Consider the following 18,762-nt stretch of genomic DNA (forward strand, 5'->3'; position numbering starts at 1 on the left):
AATATAAAAGTAATGCAGAAAGAGAGACTCAATATCACGCCTAACAAAGTACATGCAACGCCTCATTTATCAGAACAGAACGTAAAATTTCCAAAAACCTCACCATTTATACAATACCTAAAGGACAAAACTGCTCAGACTTTTCTAAACCAAACAGGATCATGAACAACCAACAACTGGATGCCAAGTCAACCGTATAACAGAATCATCATACAGAACTAGACACATGCACACTTTATATAATATCGATATCAAATGCTGCTGCACTGCTGTATACGACACAGTCCCAATAATTAACTGTTGCAATTCTCATTATCATTATTCAGAGACCATCTTTTGGAAGAAGTTGATTTTTTCACATTAGATAACTTCGTTTCTAATTTCTCTCGTGGAAAGGCTATGAATACGGTTTCGTTTTGGGAACAATGTTGTAATTTAAGGAATTTTCTAGTCTTTAGAAGCTTTCTGATGTTAACCACCATTTAAGATAATACTTACCGTTTTTCACTAACTTTCAACTAATGTCTACATTTTTATATTAAAATTTCAAAATTTTGAGCAACCTCATATCCAGGAGAGACAGTCAAAGATAATGTAAAGGAGACTGAACTTAAGGATAGCAGTGAACTTTGTTAACATCAACGCTATTTTATTGTTTATATGCGTTTAAGACTAAAATTTCCTGATGTTAGATTTTAAGTTTTATCAGTATGGCAAGGTGTTCCATAAGTATGAAACCTAAAGGGTAAAGTTATTCAGTTGTGCTAGAGATAAGTGTTATTACTGTGAGGTTTTTCTTGGAAAAGACATTCTTCATAAATTTAATATACAATCTAGACATTACACAATAATGAACACACTCGGTGCATTTCACTATAGCATTTATTCTGCAGTTTACAGTTATTTTAAATTACAATCAATAAGGTTATACTTTCCATCATTCGATTTAAAAATACTAACATTTTAATAAAGTCGAAGTACATTTTATGGGAACGTAATGTGCATATATTTGAAAATACAAACGTTAAATTAGAAATAGTTCACATGTTGATAAGAACTATAGATGGTTATTTCAACAACACATCGTTTTAAATAGTAACATTTAATAAGTGCAATTTTATTTCCATCATTATCAACAGTAATCTAATATTCTTCATCATCGCTAGAGAGTGAATTAATTTCTTCTGAGGCGATTTCTTGGTAGTCCTTTTCTAAAGCTGCCATGTCTTCGCGGGCTTCAGAGAATTCCCCTTCTTCCATACCTTCTCCAATATACCAATGCACAAAAGCACGTTTTGAGTACATCAAATCAAATTTGTAATTAAGGCGAGCCCATGCTTCTGATATAGCTGTTGTGTTACCGAGCATGCAACAAGCCCGCGGAACTTTAGCCATAAGACCAAGAGGTACGTACGAAGGCGGTTGTTGATTGATACCGACTTTAAAACCAGTTGGACACCAGTCCACAAAGTTTACAGTTTTCATGCATTTTATTTTAGCTATGGCATGGTTTATGTCTTTCGAGACCACATCTCCCCGGTAGAGCATGCAACAAGCCATATATTTTCCAACCCGCGGATCGCATTTAACCATCTGGTACTGATGGTCAAAGCACATGCTTGTTATTTCGAGAGTGTCCATTTGTTGGTGATAGGCTTTCTCTGGACTTACGATCGGTGCGTACGTGCTTAACGGAAAATGAATTCTTGGATAGGGCACCAAGTTAGTTTGAAATTCGCCCAAGTCTACATTGAGTTCACCTTTAAATCGCAACGAAGCGGTCACTGAACTCACAACTTGAGCCATCAACTGATTTAAGTGATCATAATAGGGCAATCCGACATCCAGCTTTTTCTGACATATCTCGTACAAGGCTTCATTATCTACCATGAAACAGCAGTCAACGTGATCTAATGTAGCATGGTTAGTCAAGACAGTGTTGTACGGTTCAACCACTGCTGTCGATACTCGGGGTGAAGGATAGATGGAGAATTCAAATTTGCACTTTTTACCGAAATCAACGCTGAGTTTCTCCATGAAAAGAGCTCCAAGGCCCGAACCGGTACCACCACCAAAACTGTGGAAGATGAAGAAACCCTGAAGACTGTCACATTGCTCAGCTATTTTGCGAGTTTGTTCCTGCAATAAGTCGATGACCGTTTTGCCAATCGTATAGTGACCACGAGCATAATTGTTGGCTGCATCCTCCCGACCAGTAATCAAGGAGTTTGGATGAAACAAGGTTCCGTAAGGGCCAGCTTTAATGCAATCTGGAAGAACATAAATTTATCATGAATTTAGATGGTCAGGCAAACTAAGCAAAACAATAGTTTTTATAGCACAAGAATAAGCATTTTATTTTTTTACTGAGAAAAAAAGAAATCGAATTCACAAAGACTTATGAAGGCACATGCAATATTACAGATTCTTCTGGGTGTTTATTACATTGAGTAAAACAATTTCAAAGTTAAGGTAACATATTCATGAATAAAGGTTAATGAGAAAAACAGTTGGGAGAGTTTTATTTCGTCCAAATCCACGGATATATTACTTTGAACATAAATTTAAATCATCTGGGAAACATGTTCACAGTATTTAATGTCAGATTAAAAGTACTTTGTAATAACGTTAAAATCAAATATTTTTGTAATAATTACATTGTATCGACATATTGCAAAGAAAATATCTACATCTTGCAATATTTCAAATCTTCACATTTCATTTTTGGAACCTTCTCATGTAATCTAGATGCAACTAATTTTCGACTAGATTTACACGCTGTGAAATTCTATAACTTAATTTAGAATAAGGTATATATAATATGAACATAATTTCAGATTGATTGTGCATTTAAAACTTGCTTGAAAGTGTTTAAATTGTTCATTTATATTCTGATATTCTCAGAAAGATTAGTTAAAGCATTACACAATAAAATTATGAACATAAATATACAAGCACAAAGGAGTATATAGAGAATCGTACATATAACTCGTTCCTACTTGAAGTAGTCCGGAACTTAAATGGTATTAAGTAATGCACTTTTCAGAGAAAAGATTAAAAAATAAAAAATAAAAAAAAAAACGAGATGTCAGATGTGTTATTAAATCTATAGAAATCAGAACCATAATATCTGCTGCTTATATACATAGACAATTATACATTTTATTTGAGGGTCATCGTTTGAAAATTTCGAGTGAAATCTATCGAAGCTTTACGCTGGATAGATTTCCTCCAAAGTAGCCGATTGTATCAGTGTTTAAAATGAAGCGATATAGCTTTACATTCAACAATCAAATAATTCCACAATCAATAGATTTCGTTATTTTCTATTGTGCGAGGAGTTTGTGATGAAAAGCTTTAATGACTAAACGTCGACTTTACGATTTAAGTCTTAATCGAAAGATAATTTCAACACTAGCGTAAGTACCTGACGTTGTCAGGTTGATTGATATATTTGAATATTCTGTCCTCATAATTCTCTTATTGATTAAACAAATCATTAATTCATAAGGACTTTCACCCCCCCCCCTATTTCTCATGAGGCAGGAATAGGTGTATTTTATTTTAGTCTCGACAGAAGTCTTAATCATCTTTTGTTTTAATCTTTTCTCGTTTAGTTCTTTCAAAAGATATCAGAATTGCAATAACTATTTTATATCAGTGCATATCTTAAAATTCTTAAATATCCTTTTGTTTTAACTGTTTAACATAAAATATATATAAAGATGACAATTCGAATTATTTGGAGTCATCGGATTACAGTTCTCATCTTGAATGTTTTTCACAACGTTTATGGGACGAAGTAAAAATTATAGACAGAGAGGAACGAACGGTGGAGAGTAAGAAGACTGAAAGAAGCAACACATATGCTGAGGAATAACCAATGGCTAAGTAGACCTAGTATAGAATTTAATACATAGAAACCAGTAATCATAAATATATACAAGTAAAAACATTAATATATAGATATACATAAATCTATGCTGATAATCAGCAATAAATAGTGATAAATACAATTTAAAATACAAATAGATTTAAGGCTCCTAAAATTCGTACTAGAATTGTCCGCAAGGACCCGTGGTGCAGTGGTTTGAGTATTTGGAAAAATTGTAAAATGCGATATTCTCCTTAAGGTTGAATTACTCAAGTCCTCTCTCCAGTCATGACTGCCGGAACAAGAGCGTGCTACCCTGTGAAGTAAATGAAGAGTTCCGCTCGAAATTTCGTCAAAATTCGAGTTCGACAAAAACACTCCCAAGTTCGACAAGATACACCTGAAGAATGTCGGAGGTTATATCGACCGAAACGTTGTGAAAAATAACACTCGCTGAGAACAGTAGTTCGATGAATCCAAATATAAATTACTAATCCTCATCTCAAAAATTCTTAAGCGTCATAAAGATGACATTAGAACCCTATTCTGTTCATGAAAATTAAAATTTAGTTTCAGGCGGTGCATATCTGAACACTGGTAAATGTACATGTAGCATTAATTTTGAAGATCTGCATAAACATTTTGGGTGTGACCTTACAAATGTGTTAAGGTAGAGTTTTTTTTAGGACTTCTAATGCGTTAGCAACCAACATACTAGCCATGAGAAAAGCAAGGTGTCAATATTGTGGCAGCTCTTGAATTGTAAATGTCGACTTATGTTTTCGGGTATGCTACAACGAATATCAGTTAAATTTTGGGCTCGTAAGTAGTTTTCCATATACGAAACCATTTTACGTAAAAAGTGTAATTTCTGGCAGCCATTTTGTTTTCACAGCCGAGTAATTAGTAATGCATATGCGTGTAAGTGAAGCAGATGACAAAGCACATTTTCACCCTCCACCAAATAGAACGAAATGGCGTGTTCATTCCGAAAGCCGTTCTTAACATTGAGAGGTCGGGGGGTGTATTCGGAAAACCGTTACATGCGCATTACAAATTCCTTGGTTGTAGAAGAAATAGGTGGCTTTTACGTTGGATAACGAATGTTTTTTTTATCTGGTAAACTACTTACCAGCCCCAAATTTAACTAGTATTCGTTGTCGCCACACCCGAAAATTTATAAAAGTCGACATTTCGAATGTAAGCATCGGGTTGTAAATATAAAAAATGCCGGAAGGTTTTTATTTTAGTCAGATAGACCAATTATGTACAGGGTATCATGGAATTATTTACTTTTGCAAAATATGATTTTATTTTGTATTAAAATAAATCTATTTTAATTTTCTAAGAAATATTTGAATTCAGTAAATGTGTCAAAGTATCTTTCTGAAAACTAGAAGTTTGGTTTGAAATTAAAATGTTTAACTAATAGATTTCTTATTTACACAAAAACAAAAAAAAAACAAATGGAGAAGTTATCGATGGACAAGGAGAAACCATCTATAGTAAAATACGTTATTTAAGGAAATTGAAATCTAAAAGGAAACAGGAGTAATAATTTAATTTTAAATGAACATTAAAGTTAGGCTGACTATAAACATTTCCAATTACAGAATTTCGGCCAATATTTACTCAATTGGAAAAAAAACGCAGAAACCGGACATACGCCTAAGTAAGTTTTTCTATGAAAACTATACTTCGAATTTTTCCCTTGTCGTGGAAGAATTCCTTAAGAAACTGAATATTAACCGATTTCTGTTCGTGAGGGATTTCCGACAAAAAAAAAAAGTTTTCAAAAAATATTTATCGGCTTACAAGACAGCAAAAAACTAAAACATTAAAGCTTATTTTCCCACCCTTTAAGTATTGATTCCGCTTGCCGTAAAATACATTTAAATATATTAAGAACCATACAGATATTCACATTTAATACAATTGGTGTCATCAGTTAAAACGCAAACCAAAACATTTAGGGTTGGAGCCACGTCCTCTACTGATGTTATCGAAAGATAAAGTGTAAATATTAAAAGAAATGAATTTTATATGAGCATGCGCACAAGTAAAAACATGTCAAGCAGTTGAAATGAACATTTTGCATTTCAATTTGCCGATATATATCTAGGTGTTATTCATCAATCCAAAAACAGGTAACCTCTACTAGTCTCAACACTGGAATTAAAAAGAAATAGTAATTATACACCAAGGATGGTTTATAAACAATCCTTGGTGTATAATTACTATTTCTTGTTAATGTCAGCGTTGAGGCTAGTAGAGGTTACCTGTTAAATATTTACACACGTTTAACGTTCTATTTATACAGATTCGCTTCTAAATGGGTTACCTGTTTTAAGTTCTGCTAACAGCATAAATAGAAATTCAATCATCCCGACTACCTTTAGATCTATATTTTATCATAACAGACGAAGATATTGAACATTTAATTCATGGCGGTGACATTCCTCTCATTTTTTCAGACATGATCGGATACAAGTAATTCAGAGTTGCATTTTGTACCTCTCTGAAAATTACCCAACCAGCAGTGTACTCTCATGACTCGACTATATCCGTGACACAAAGCGATAATTCTAATAGAACCTTTTGTTTTATGTTTGTATTACTTTTTCATTGCAATTTTTCACCCCGAACAAGGCACATTACCACTTTGCTGTAGCGGGATACTAACTAGGACATAATTGCAGGGGCACTATTTAAGGAATTTAGCAGCAAGATGACTTAACATTACACTTAAACTTTTGCATGTCAGTACAGTCGGAGAAACAAACGCGTAAGTGAATTGCAAAGTCTAGCAGATCTGGAAAAGCTATTAGTGTAGAAGACTTTCCGGCATCTGAGGATCCGTATAAGGGTGGGAATTTGCTGCTTATCGAGTTTGTCGAGTGTATTTACGTTAAGGGGGTTCAAAGGCGTGTAGTTTATTGGAACATCTATCATTAAAATACTTGTTAAATAGGCAGAGGGATGCAATATTTCGGTGATAGAAAAGAGAATGACGCCTAGCGAACAGTCTCTGACCAATTCGGTAAGCGACTCGTTTGAAACCTGTCTAGGATTTTGAGACTACTATCAGGTGCACCAACTGTGGCAATACTCCATACGTGATCGAATGGATTCCTTAGAGATACCGGATACTTTAAGGCGTAAGTAACTTTCTAGCACGGTAGAGAGACCCCCACCTTCTTCGCAGTAGCGACGGCAATAGCCTTGATGTATCTGTTCCAACTCATGTTCCCTGTGAACGGTAAGCCGAGTAGTTTGAACGAATTACTTTCAGGTAATATATCATTGGGCATAGTTATTGATGGTGGGGAATATTTCTTGTATTTATTAAAGAGTTTTAGCAGCATTGAATGTTACCTTCCAATTCTGTCCCCCATTCCACTACAGCACGGTGGTCCTTCTCTAGGGTTGTTGCGATTGCCTTAGATAAGTGTTTAATCGTTTTCCTGTCGTGCCTGTTACAGAGCGTAGCGTCAGCAGCAAATATACCCATCTTTAAGATAATTTCATCAGACAGGTTATTTATGAATATCAGAAATAATAAAGATCCAAGAATCAACCCCTGATCCGCATTTATATCATCGTTTTGACGTACGACCATCGAGAACAACCTGGATTCTTTTATTTAAGGATTTAATAAAGTATTCGACTAGTAATGCCATTGGATCTGATTTTCCTGAAAGAAAGCCATCGTGCCATGCCTTATTAAATGCCTTAAATATATCGAGAGCTACTGTTCTGCAATCCCCTGGTTTGTCTAGGGTATGGTATGTATCTACGGATACTACAGTTATATCTACAGTAGAACGGGCTTGTCTAAATCCATATTGATTGTCGGACAGAAGTTTAGCACATGTAATGTAGTGAACTAGAGCTTGATTTATTATAGACTCAAATATTTTGGAAAAAAGAGGAAGGAGGATAATAGGGCGATAATTTAATGGGTAAGTTCTTTCGTCGGAATTCTTGTAGACTAGTACCACACTAGCAATTTTACAGTAGTCAGGAAAACTAGATTCGTTAAGGCATTTGTTGAAAAGTTTGAAACGGACTGAAGCAACCTCAGCGGAGTATTTTTTTTAAATAGTACAACCAGGATGAGGTCCACATGCTTTGAGGTGCGTAGTTTTTTATATCATGCACTTAAGGGGTGATTTTCAGATCATCTAGCATGGTGTCTGTCAAAGGAAAACAAGGGAGGGAGTAGTTTGATGCGTCGAATGTAGAGTTTGAGGCAAACCGACTGGCAAGTATGTAAGCCTTCTCGGTTGGCGAGCAAACAACCTTACGATTGTTGAATAGTGAGGAACCTGATTGCCCATTGTTTACTCCACTGGTTTAGATTTTCCAGAAATATCTGGTTCCTAGTTTCTGCGCTTCAAAGTGTTATGGTGGTTTCAGTATAACCTTTCTTAGCTGTCGCTATTTATTTCTTACACTTAATTCTAGGTTCTATAAACTTTTGTCTGTTTGCACTGGACTTATATCGGATAAATCTGCGGTATGCGTGTTTAATTTTAGCAATGGAAGCTGTGCAAGTAGTATGTTTGCTATAGAACTTGCGTGTGGGAACACGTATTTCAATTGCCGCTTTGAACCCCTTAGTAGTCTCATGCGCACTGTCCTGCAGGAAGAGAAAAGATATTTCCCCATAAGACATCTCTGATGAGATTCTTGATGGCTTCCCTGTCAGCCTTCTTATAGTACTTTGTCGTTTTGAGCAAATGTGCTTTATATTATTCAAAATTGTAAATTGCAGAATTATACAAGATGCAGATAAACGCCGGAAATTGCATTGGCTGAAATATTAACCTGCAACATTATACGAAAAATTATTTAAACACCTTATGTGGGAATTTTATTATTGCCCCCATGAAACCCTTGTCCCCTTAGAAGTTATCTCCTCCTGCTGCAATACACTTGTACCATTCAAATTTTTGGAAGGCCCCATGGAAGTTCTCATGCAAGCGTATCAATGACCCTCGCAACATCCTCTTTCATCTCAATGGTCTCATAACCTGAGGTTTTTCTTGAGGTTAAGAAATAACCAAAAATCACAGGGAGCAAGGTTTTCACTATAAAAGAGGGTGACGAACTGTTTTAATATCCATCTTGGTCATGACTACGTCTTTCCTTCATCTTTTGAGCACTCTTGGGACAAACTTCGTGCAAATTTTCCACATCTTCAGTTCCTTGCGAATGATTGTGCGTACGATTCCAACACTGACATCAAACTGTATTTGTCTATAAATACACGACGGACGGTCCTTATCCATAAAATTCCTATAGACTCCCTGCCTTCCTTGAATCTCTTCTCCCACTCAAATGCTGATGCTAAACGAATGTAATGTGGTCTAAAAGCAGTTTGAAGCATATTCTTCAGAAGTCTATGTCAAGGTCGTATTTTCGAAATTCACTAGCTGTGGCAATCAATGATGTATTCCAATTCCTGCTCTAGGTGTTCATTTAAAGCTGAAACCATAAACATTGGCCAGTCATCTCATAAAATGTATAGCAATAACAGTGAATTTTGAAGAATCTAGGACAATTTAAATGTCTGTACGAAAATATGTTTGAAACTTATTGAAGGCACCTTGTAACTTGTCGAAAAATCGAGCGAAGATTAAATTAAGGTTTTCTTTAAAATTTTTAGACAAACTACGTATATACACCATCAATGCAGAATATTGCAGCAAAAAATTTCGCTAGTTTACGATTATTCAAATAATATTTTAATAAGCTCATTTCAGAAATAATTGAGAGCTTTTTCAGAAATAATTATTTACCCACCGAAATTGGGTTAAAATAATGGAAATTATGTTGAGTAACATTTTCATAATTTGACCGAAACAATCTTTTCCGATTGAACTGCTTCCTGTAAATATTTTCACAGAAAATTAAATATTCTACCAATAAATTGTTATGCATTCAACAAAGTAACTTAAGTTATTGAGCAAGGGGTTTTGGTTTTATTTTAGAAATGAAAATGCCCTCTCCCATCTACGAAAAATGTCCTTGTACGAACAGGGCTTTCCAATGGCGAATACCTACCCCTGAAAAAAAAATTATCTCTGGAGGCTGGCAATAATGAACAAAATGGCAGCCATCTTAGACGAAAATTTAAAATCTGTTAAAAGAGTTAATACTTGAGATGTAATAAAATAATTTAAAACTAAACAAAAAAAGTTTGTTGCAAAGTAACTTTTGTTGTACATTTAATTTTGATTTCCAAATCGTGGTGGAAAATTTTGTGGCGACAATTTTGGATGATGGAATATGTTGATAGCCGCATATTTATGCAAAGTTATCAGCAAAAAATTAGATAGTAAGAACTGAGATCGATATATTTGCGTAATGTTACCACGAACGTCTGTATAAGAGTTTCGAGAAAGTTTATACCTGGAAAAAGTTTGGGATGATCACGCATATTAACTCAAGCAGGAATTATATTTAAAGTCATTCTTACTATAGGAGGGGGTTTAATTATTCTGTGCTCAAACGTGCTATAGTAAAACTTAAATTTAACTTGAAACTACTTTTTAAAATACCACGGTATCAAGTGCATAAACACCGGCCGTTCTACTAAAAATGCAAGACAATAGATGACGAGTATTTTTCCAAGATAGTGAGGTTTTTTAATATTTAATTAAAAATGCAAGTTTTAAACCATTTTCTTGACAAACCTGAACGAGACCACACCCAATAATTTTTAATGTGAAAAATTTGAAAAAGCGTTTGGTGGAACTGTATGCGTTAGTCTCAAGATGTTTGCTCATTTGATTATACAAATATTTTTCGGAAAATCATCAATTCAGAATTCCATGGGAGAATACCGCCACTCGCAAACGTTACCGAACTTCACCGACTTTATTAAGCGGAGTTTCCGCATAACAAATTTGATTTTGCTTTATTCAAGTGTGTATTTTTTCTTTGATAAAAATATTTACTTTTGTTCAATTAAAGGAAAATTGTTTGCTTTTGCGAAAATTGTCCTTTCAACTTATGACGCCTTAATAGTTTTCATAAAATAAAAAAGCTATTTTAAAAATAGTTTCAAGCTATTATACTTGAATTGTAATTGATTGCACACAGGTAAATACTTTTATGGGTACAAACAAAAGTGGATGTTTTTTGTGAAAGAGTAAAAACCACAAGAAAATAGAATTTTAAGATGGCGGTGTATACGAGTTCTACTCGTTCAGAGTTAGTTTCATTCGCAAACGAAGCCGTTTTGGGTTCATTGAAGCGTTTTGTTTGGGCGTTGATAGAAGGCTTGGATCAAATGCATGGTCAGATTGAAAATATGTAGAATAGGGCTTCTTCGGAGGAAGAGGGATGATTGCCAAGCGTAGAAATTAGATAAGGCATATTCATTAAATTTTAAAAAAAGTGATGTGCTACTTAGAACTTCAGTCAACAGTAATGCAACCTTTATGAAAAACTGTTGCATGGAAATATATGCAAGATTTCTTTAAATCAAGCAAGTTATAAATTAAGCAAATAATTCAAATGAACAGCTGCCAAAGGAAAACCGGCATTTGATTATTCTAATTGATTAAATATTCGTTTGTGAAAAAACAGGAACTTTTTATATTTCGGAATATATTTGGTTTTCTCAGTTTGTAATTGAAACTGCATATATGTGAATACCTATTCCTAAAATGGGTTCTGATGTAGAATCAGACTTAAAAATACCGAAACATCTTTATCCGCACTTGTCGCCGAATTAAGATCTCATTTCAAAAATCATGTAAATTGGGCATTTTTTATCTTGAAAATTTTCAACGATTTCAAAATTAAATTAAATACTTAGTACTGCATTTTATCTATTAGTCGAATTGAGTTGTAGGATTCAAAAAATGAGATCAAAACTCGTATTATTCATAATTTAAAATGTAACATCTTTGAGTAAATGTTGGTGTTAAAGCACTGATCCGCGCCATTTTTAAAAAATCATTTCCAAGTTTAATGAAAGTTGTTTTTTTTATTCAATTGTAAGGTTAAAGTACAGAATATGTACAAAACACCCTCCCCTCCCCATGTTAATAATGGCTTTTTTTTAAATAACGTTATTTCAGCACGGATCAATACGTGCATGGGAAGGTGTATCAGAATGAGGAACTTGACACCCCTAACACAAAACCTCGAATAAAATATTTTAAAAAATCATAATTTATCTTTTTAAAGTTGGTTGTTTTTCTTTATGGAATATATTTTCAAAATAAACTATTAGAGTGGTTTAAAAAATAGAATTTTTTTTATTTTTTAAAAAACTGTTTACAAAGTGCCGGCGCGCTTTCATGCAGCCACTTTTTTTACGTAATGAAATCAATTGAATTTTACGAGTTTTATATTTTTCAATAACTTTTAAAGTTTAAAAACTCTAAAAATCTATCAATTTTTCTAATGGTTCAATGTTTACGATATTTTCAGGTTCAATGTGAAATTTTATGCTCTTTCCAATAAACCAAATATTTTAGACAAACGTTTTTTTTTAATTCACCCCCTCATTTTGAAATGTCTATAAAAATTTTAATTCACTCAGTTTTATTTATCACAAATTGAAGATAAAAGATCGATAAAATATTCTGATTTAAGTGTTTTTTGTAAATTTACTTGTAAAGTCCAAAGTGTACAACATTTTTAAACCACGTTGATTTTTAAGTGGAAGAATGTTATGCTTAGATGTTCAAATATATTTGGACGCTGACGACATTTCTATTTCATTCAACGTTTTCTGTTTAGATATTGAATTCACTCGATAAAGAATTAAAATATGGAATAAAGAATTCATGTATTTCTTTAAGAGAATAAAAAATAAATCGGTCGAGTGTTTTTTTTTATAAAGGAAAAAAACTTATGAGTGAATGTGTTCATTTTTTCATAACGGAGGCACCAAATACTAACTTTGGTTTACAGCATGCAATAGAAATAGATATGTCCCTCTGAAGCCACCAGAAGATAAAGGCAAACAAAATCAGACGTTTGTCTCCCTTTATTTGAATAGTTAAAAAAATATGAGTTCGCGTTTATTTTTTAATCCTTGTTTTAAAAAAATATTTTATTTAAAAAGGGCATGGAATATAAGTATACATATGGATACCTTCTTAACAGTGATCAATGGGAGTACCCATTGAATAGTAATTTTTATAGGTAAGTGATTTTGGAATTTTTATATATTTTTATAATCGAAGTAGTATAATTTTTCGTTGATTTTCCTCAATTTTTTAAGAAAACCGATTTAAAAAATTGCATAATTTGCTATTAAACCAGTTATTTTTAAAAATTTGGTCATTGCTCCTTTAATTGAAAAAAACAGGGTTTGAATTACATGTTTCAATAAGTTATAAGCTTCGAAAGATAGCAAGTTGAATTATTCAAGTTCATATACGGCATTTTTAATGGCGGCTTCTGATACATCTAGTACATTAGGGTACTAGTGCAGAGAGTGATCCGGACTTAAATAACGTTATTTAAAAAGCCATTATTAACATGGGGAGGGGAGGGTGTTTTGTGCCTATTCTATACTTCAACCTTACAATTGAATAAAACAAAACTTTAAACTTGGAAATACGATTTAAAAAATAGCGCGGATCACTCTGCACTAGCACCTAAAATCTACATTAACTACAACAGAACACCGGCCAATAAAATGTGGTTATTTATAGCTTTTCGCGGTTGCTGACAACGAATCTGATATTCAAACCCTTCGCAAATTTACTGTTTGCACGGCATTAACCCCTGGACCCTCAAACTATTGAGCCATATCACCGTATTCGTCAGCTATGCGTGAGCAGTTCTTGTTGAAACGTGCATACGCACGTAGTCAACTGCCTGTCCACCGCCGCTCCACAATGTAAACATAATTTTTGTGAAAAATTAAGCAGTTCTGCTCGGTGTATGTTGGCGCAGAACTTTTGAAAAACGGTAAATTAAACTGTAGAAGAACCTGTTAAATGTACAAATTCTATAATTGAATACCCCCCTAAAAACAAATCGAATGAAAATGTTTTTGTAAACCGCTCATGAAAACTAATTTTTTTAGATCCATTAAAAAGAATCAAACTACATAACACAGAAAAATGAACGACATTTGTTTTGGAAAAATTTATTATTTCAAATATCTAATAAATTCTGCGATGTGATAAGTCACTTTACTACGCGCGTGCACGCGCTAATGAATCATGTAATACCATAAACGAAAGCGGTGAGATGCCACAAAATAGTGCGACGGTTCAGGGGCTAATACCATTAAACCAGTAAATTTGCGACGGGTGTAATTATCACATTCGTTCTCAGCGACCCCGAAAACTTATGAGAAACCAAGTTTTATTGGTCGGTGTTCTGTAGTAGTTAAAGTAAAGTTATCCATCTTTGTTTCCCGACGCCCTAACTGAAGTCGAATTTAATATAAGAAAAATCGACGCGTCTTTATGTTAAATCGAATTGTAATATAAATAGCATGCTCTTTTTAAATTAAAGTGAGGTAAACAAATGCATAAATACAATTAGTAAATATACTTGAAAATGATAAACTAGAAAGTTTTCGTTTGGTCACTTTATCTTCTAGACATTGTTAACTATGCTGCAGCATCGCTCTAATTATCGACTGCATTTTTAAATTTAATTATGGTCTAATAAAATTGAGGTACTTAAGCGAAATTCATTTGCAAAACAATGAGCAAAAACAAAACTTTGGAAACAAACTTACCAATCACTGACGGTTCCAAATCGATAAATATTGTCCTTGGAACATAACGGTTTGAACCTGTTTCGGTGAAGAAGGTTTCAAAAGATATCTCATTTGCATCTTGCGTCTCTAGAATACCATCGGGACGTATTCCATGTTCTAAGCAGTAGAGCTCCCAACAGGAGTTTCCCACCTGGCACCCAGCTTGTCCCACATGAACACTAATCACTTCTCTCTAACAAAAAGAAATTTAGACATTAAGAATTATGAAAAATATTTTAAACATTCGTGTCAAATTAGTTTAAACACTTCATAAATACTGAACATTTCTAAATGCATAATTTTACGTAACGAAAATATTGACTAAAATTCAATTATAGAAATGTATTAGTCAAAATAAAATTTAAATTTCACCAGGAACGATAAAAATGTAAACTTTTCGGTGCTAATGCAGAGTGATCCGCGCTATTTTTTTTAAATTGTATTTTCACGTATAATTAAAGTTTTTATTCAATTGTAAGGTTTAAGTACAGAATAGGTACAAAACACAGCCCATGTTAAGAATGGTTTTTAAATAACATTTCAGCACGTCACTCTGCATGAGTACCAACTTTTCAATTGAAATATCTGGTACGTATGTTACCGTGCTGAAATAACAATCTGAAATTTCTTAGCATAGTTGAGGGAGACTTGTAACTATTCTGTACTTTCAACTAAAAGATCGTTAAATTTGACCCCCCCCCCAAAAAAAAACAAAAAAAACACGGTAACAAAAGTGTATAAGCAGCAAATATTTTACTGCAGTGTTGATCATGCGTAACGAAATGGAATATTGTAGAATATTTGGTGAAAGTGCGCTGGGGAAACCACCCGAATATTTACTTTCAAGTCGTTTTTTTTTAATACCCAACTGTTTATAGCTCCAGCCGGGTCTGCTGCTTTGAAAAAAAAAAAATAAGTGTCGCGGACTACAATTATGAGTAAACCTGACACATGCATTAGCCCATGGTTTCGAGTCTGCCCGCCATTTTTTCTTGCCTGTCGTCTGGTGAGGTGGGTGCGCATGCGCAAAAATTGTCAGTGATTGTATCAGACGATTTTTTCTTCAGTTCCAGCATTTACTGCAAACAAAAATCCACGCGAAATTAAATTCTTAAAGAAAAAAGAAAGAAAATGTCTTACTCTTGTCTATGCAAAAAGTGTTTTTTTTTCATACATTTATCTCTTTCCAATTTTTTTTATTTCTGTAAAGTTATTAACATTAAAAAGATGAATACCAATACTGTGGATTCCTGCTACGGTTGTAGCAACAAATATTTCGACACAGTAAAGGCATTTCACAAAGACAGGAGCAGGCAATTGTTGCGAAAACATGTTTTGCCGACAAGCGTTACCTTTCCGCAATGCAAAAAGAGTTCATTTCGAGAAGGTAAACGATTCTGGAGGTGCACACACTGCACTGAAGTGGGAAAATCCCAAAAAATCATCGGACAGTACGCGAAAATCTGGACATTTCGCATCACTACTCAGTTGATTGGCGGTCCTTCTGTTCAGAGGTCTGTCAGGACTGGTTTAACCAGGAACCCATTGGAGGCGACGGGATAGCTGTCGAAATCGACGAAACCCTTATCGTGCGCCGAAAGTATAAGAGGCAGGATGGTTAGTCAGATATGGCTTTTCGACTGAATTGAAAGAATTTAAAAGTTTCATCGTCGCGTTGACTGGTCCAGATGAAAAACGGGAGGCCAAAACTGATTCCGTTCGTACACAAGTTTATCCTTCCGGACTCCATATGCAGCGATTGTTGGAAGGCATATACATACCTCGACCGGCATTTTCCACACCATAAACCACTCAGAAAATGTTGTGGCCCCTCAGGATCCCAGCATCCACATAAAATGTAGAACGAATGTGGCTAGACGGAAAACAGTGGATTAAGCAGCCTGGTATTCGAGCAGAATTCATGCAGCAATACCTAGCCAGGTATTTATTTATAAGGAGTGAGACAGACAAGACGAAACTTTTGCATACTTTTTTTTACAGGCTGCTGCATTGTACAGACAAGTCGGAAGTTGGAGATTTGTTAAAAAAAAAAAAAGTCCTTCCCTGAAATAAACCTTCCTTAAAAAAATAAAAAGTAAATAATATTAACCTCAACTTTTAAGAAAAAAAAACATGTTCTTAATGCGTTAAAAGAAAAGGTATTAACCCAAGCCCTTTCTTGGAAAACTAAATGTCTGTACAAAACTAAAATTAAGAGTCTGTACAAATAAAATCTGTACAAAAAATAAATCTGTACAAAAAAATGTTCGCTTGTCTTTTCTTTTAGTCGGGGGTCATGCGCAGTGTTATCGGCTGTCTTGCATGGCAAGAAACATGGTCATTAAATTACCCAAAAGCATTTTTCCGTGTTATTATTGTACATAATTCTAGTCTGCTACACAAATGTTTTTTTTTAACGTAGCAGACCCAACTGGAGTTGTAAACAGTTGGATATTAAAAAAAACGACTTAAGGTAAATATCCGGGTGGTCCCCCAGTGCACTTTCACCGACTATTTTTCGATTCGGTTTGTTTTATCGCGCTATTTTAGTGTTTTCATGTTAAAATCAAGTTTTACGATATCTTAATTTTTTTAGGTAAAAGTACAAAAGATTGTAATGAGTAGCATCTACATTTCATTGTCTGGAAAATTTTGGAACGCCACCGAAAATATTTCACATCGATTTCTTCAATATTTATTACTCGGCACGATAGGGAGTTTTTTTTTTTTTTTTTTTTTTTTTTTTTTTTACATAATTTTAACCGGACAAACTTTTGCCGAACCAATCTTCAGAGCTTAGTTAAAAGTACCTTAGTTCAAATTCTGTAGAATACGAAGACGTTTAAGTTTTCGAATTTTAATTTCATGACTGAGATTTTGTCGATTGACTTTCCTCAGAAAAACAAATTCGGAAAAGGGGGGGGGTGAGTTTTATGATTATAGTTTAGAATAAATCTTAAATTGCAATATTTTAGATCTCATACAAAAAAAAGTTTTGTTTTTTTTAAAACGAGTTCACCTATTCACGTAATCGATATGTTCAAATTTGAGCACGGTTATTAGAAAGTTTTTTTAACGCATGCTAATAAAATATTTCATTACATATTTTAGCTCCTAAAAGTTTGAAATATTTCAGGATGCAGGCAGTTTGGTACTCCCGCATCTTATGGAATATGCAGAAATATTTATAAACATTAGCATATGGAGAGAGGAACTATTTTCTACTGTCAACTAAGCCATTTCATAAAACAAATGTAATATTTTACCTAGATATAAAACGGTCCTTAAAAACAAAAGTAGCAACATTTCATGTTTTCTTTGAAACGAAAGAACCCATTTTATCAATTATTTCTGCATATATATATATATATATATATATATAAAACTTTCCGATTTCGTTGGATTCGTAAAGCTTCCAGTTTACCAATATTCTATTCGACGCATGAGAACGCCATAATATATACTAGTAATTAAAGGAGACAGTTGGTGTTTAAAAAAGATATATATAAATTGGACATAATATAAAAGAAATGGTTTATAAAATAAAACTTACAGGCATTTTTTCGGCCGTCGGAAAAAATGTCCAGCTTTCTCTTGCAAGAAATCAAATAGCATCTTTTATCTCTCATAAATAGTGTTTTCTTTTTTTATATTTGCATATTGCGAGTATGTTTTGTTTATTTAGCATTCTTTTTCCTTATCCCCCCTCTCATAATAAATCCGCTTTATATGTTATCACGGTGTCTTTCTCTTTAAAGAATTATGTTTTTTTTTTTAATGGGAACAACTTTCAAGTCCTTTATTGATTTTATTAAGGAAATCGTCACGGTATATAGCTATTATATACAAATATTTATAAATAAATGCAAGTCATGGGGTTTGTTTAGGTGAATGTGTCTATTTAGGTTAATCAGTGTTAGGCCAACATTAGCTCGCATTCCTCCAATAATACAGGGAACGTAACGATCTATTTTCATAGTATTTACAAATTAAATTCAAGTTTAAGGCATCTTCAATTTATTAAATTGTTGGATAAAAGTACAGATAGTTACAAAAAGTCAACTTCCTATGTTAAGAATGTGTTTTTAAACAATACTTCATGATTTCTCCGCATATTTTTTCTTATTGTTTATATGTC

The 18,762-nt window shown here is 33.6% G+C and overlaps 1 protein-coding gene across 1 annotated transcript; it reads right to left on the reverse strand.

Moving 5' to 3' along the window:
* Positions 1-850: 850 nt before the first annotated feature.
* Positions 851-18,321, reverse strand: LOC145261110 (tubulin alpha-2 chain-like). Its single transcript, XM_080119334.1, has 3 exons — positions 18,178-18,321; positions 14,604-14,817; positions 851-2,270 (listed from the first exon to the last, which is right to left on the reverse strand). Exons 1-3 carry the CDS (start codon positions 18,181-18,183, stop codon positions 1,144-1,146), a joined length of 1,347 nt encoding a protein of 448 aa, XP_079975460.1. The 5' UTR covers positions 18,184-18,321; the 3' UTR covers positions 851-1,143.
* Positions 18,322-18,762: the final 441 nt, after the last annotated feature.

Source organism: Euprymna scolopes, chromosome 37, assembly GCF_053919585.1.
Source record: "Euprymna scolopes isolate OS-2025 chromosome 37, ASM5391958v1, whole genome shotgun sequence".
NCBI classification, from domain to species: domain Eukaryota; kingdom Metazoa; phylum Mollusca; class Cephalopoda; order Sepiida; family Sepiolidae; genus Euprymna; species Euprymna scolopes.

Excerpts from the sequence above, each read along its gene's own strand:
- LOC145261110 (XM_080119334.1), bottom strand. Across the intron at positions 2,271-14,603 it reads TTTGGAACCGTCAGTGATTG|ATTGCATTAAAGCTGGCCCT; the intron begins GTAAGTTTGTTT and ends ATGTTCTTCCAG.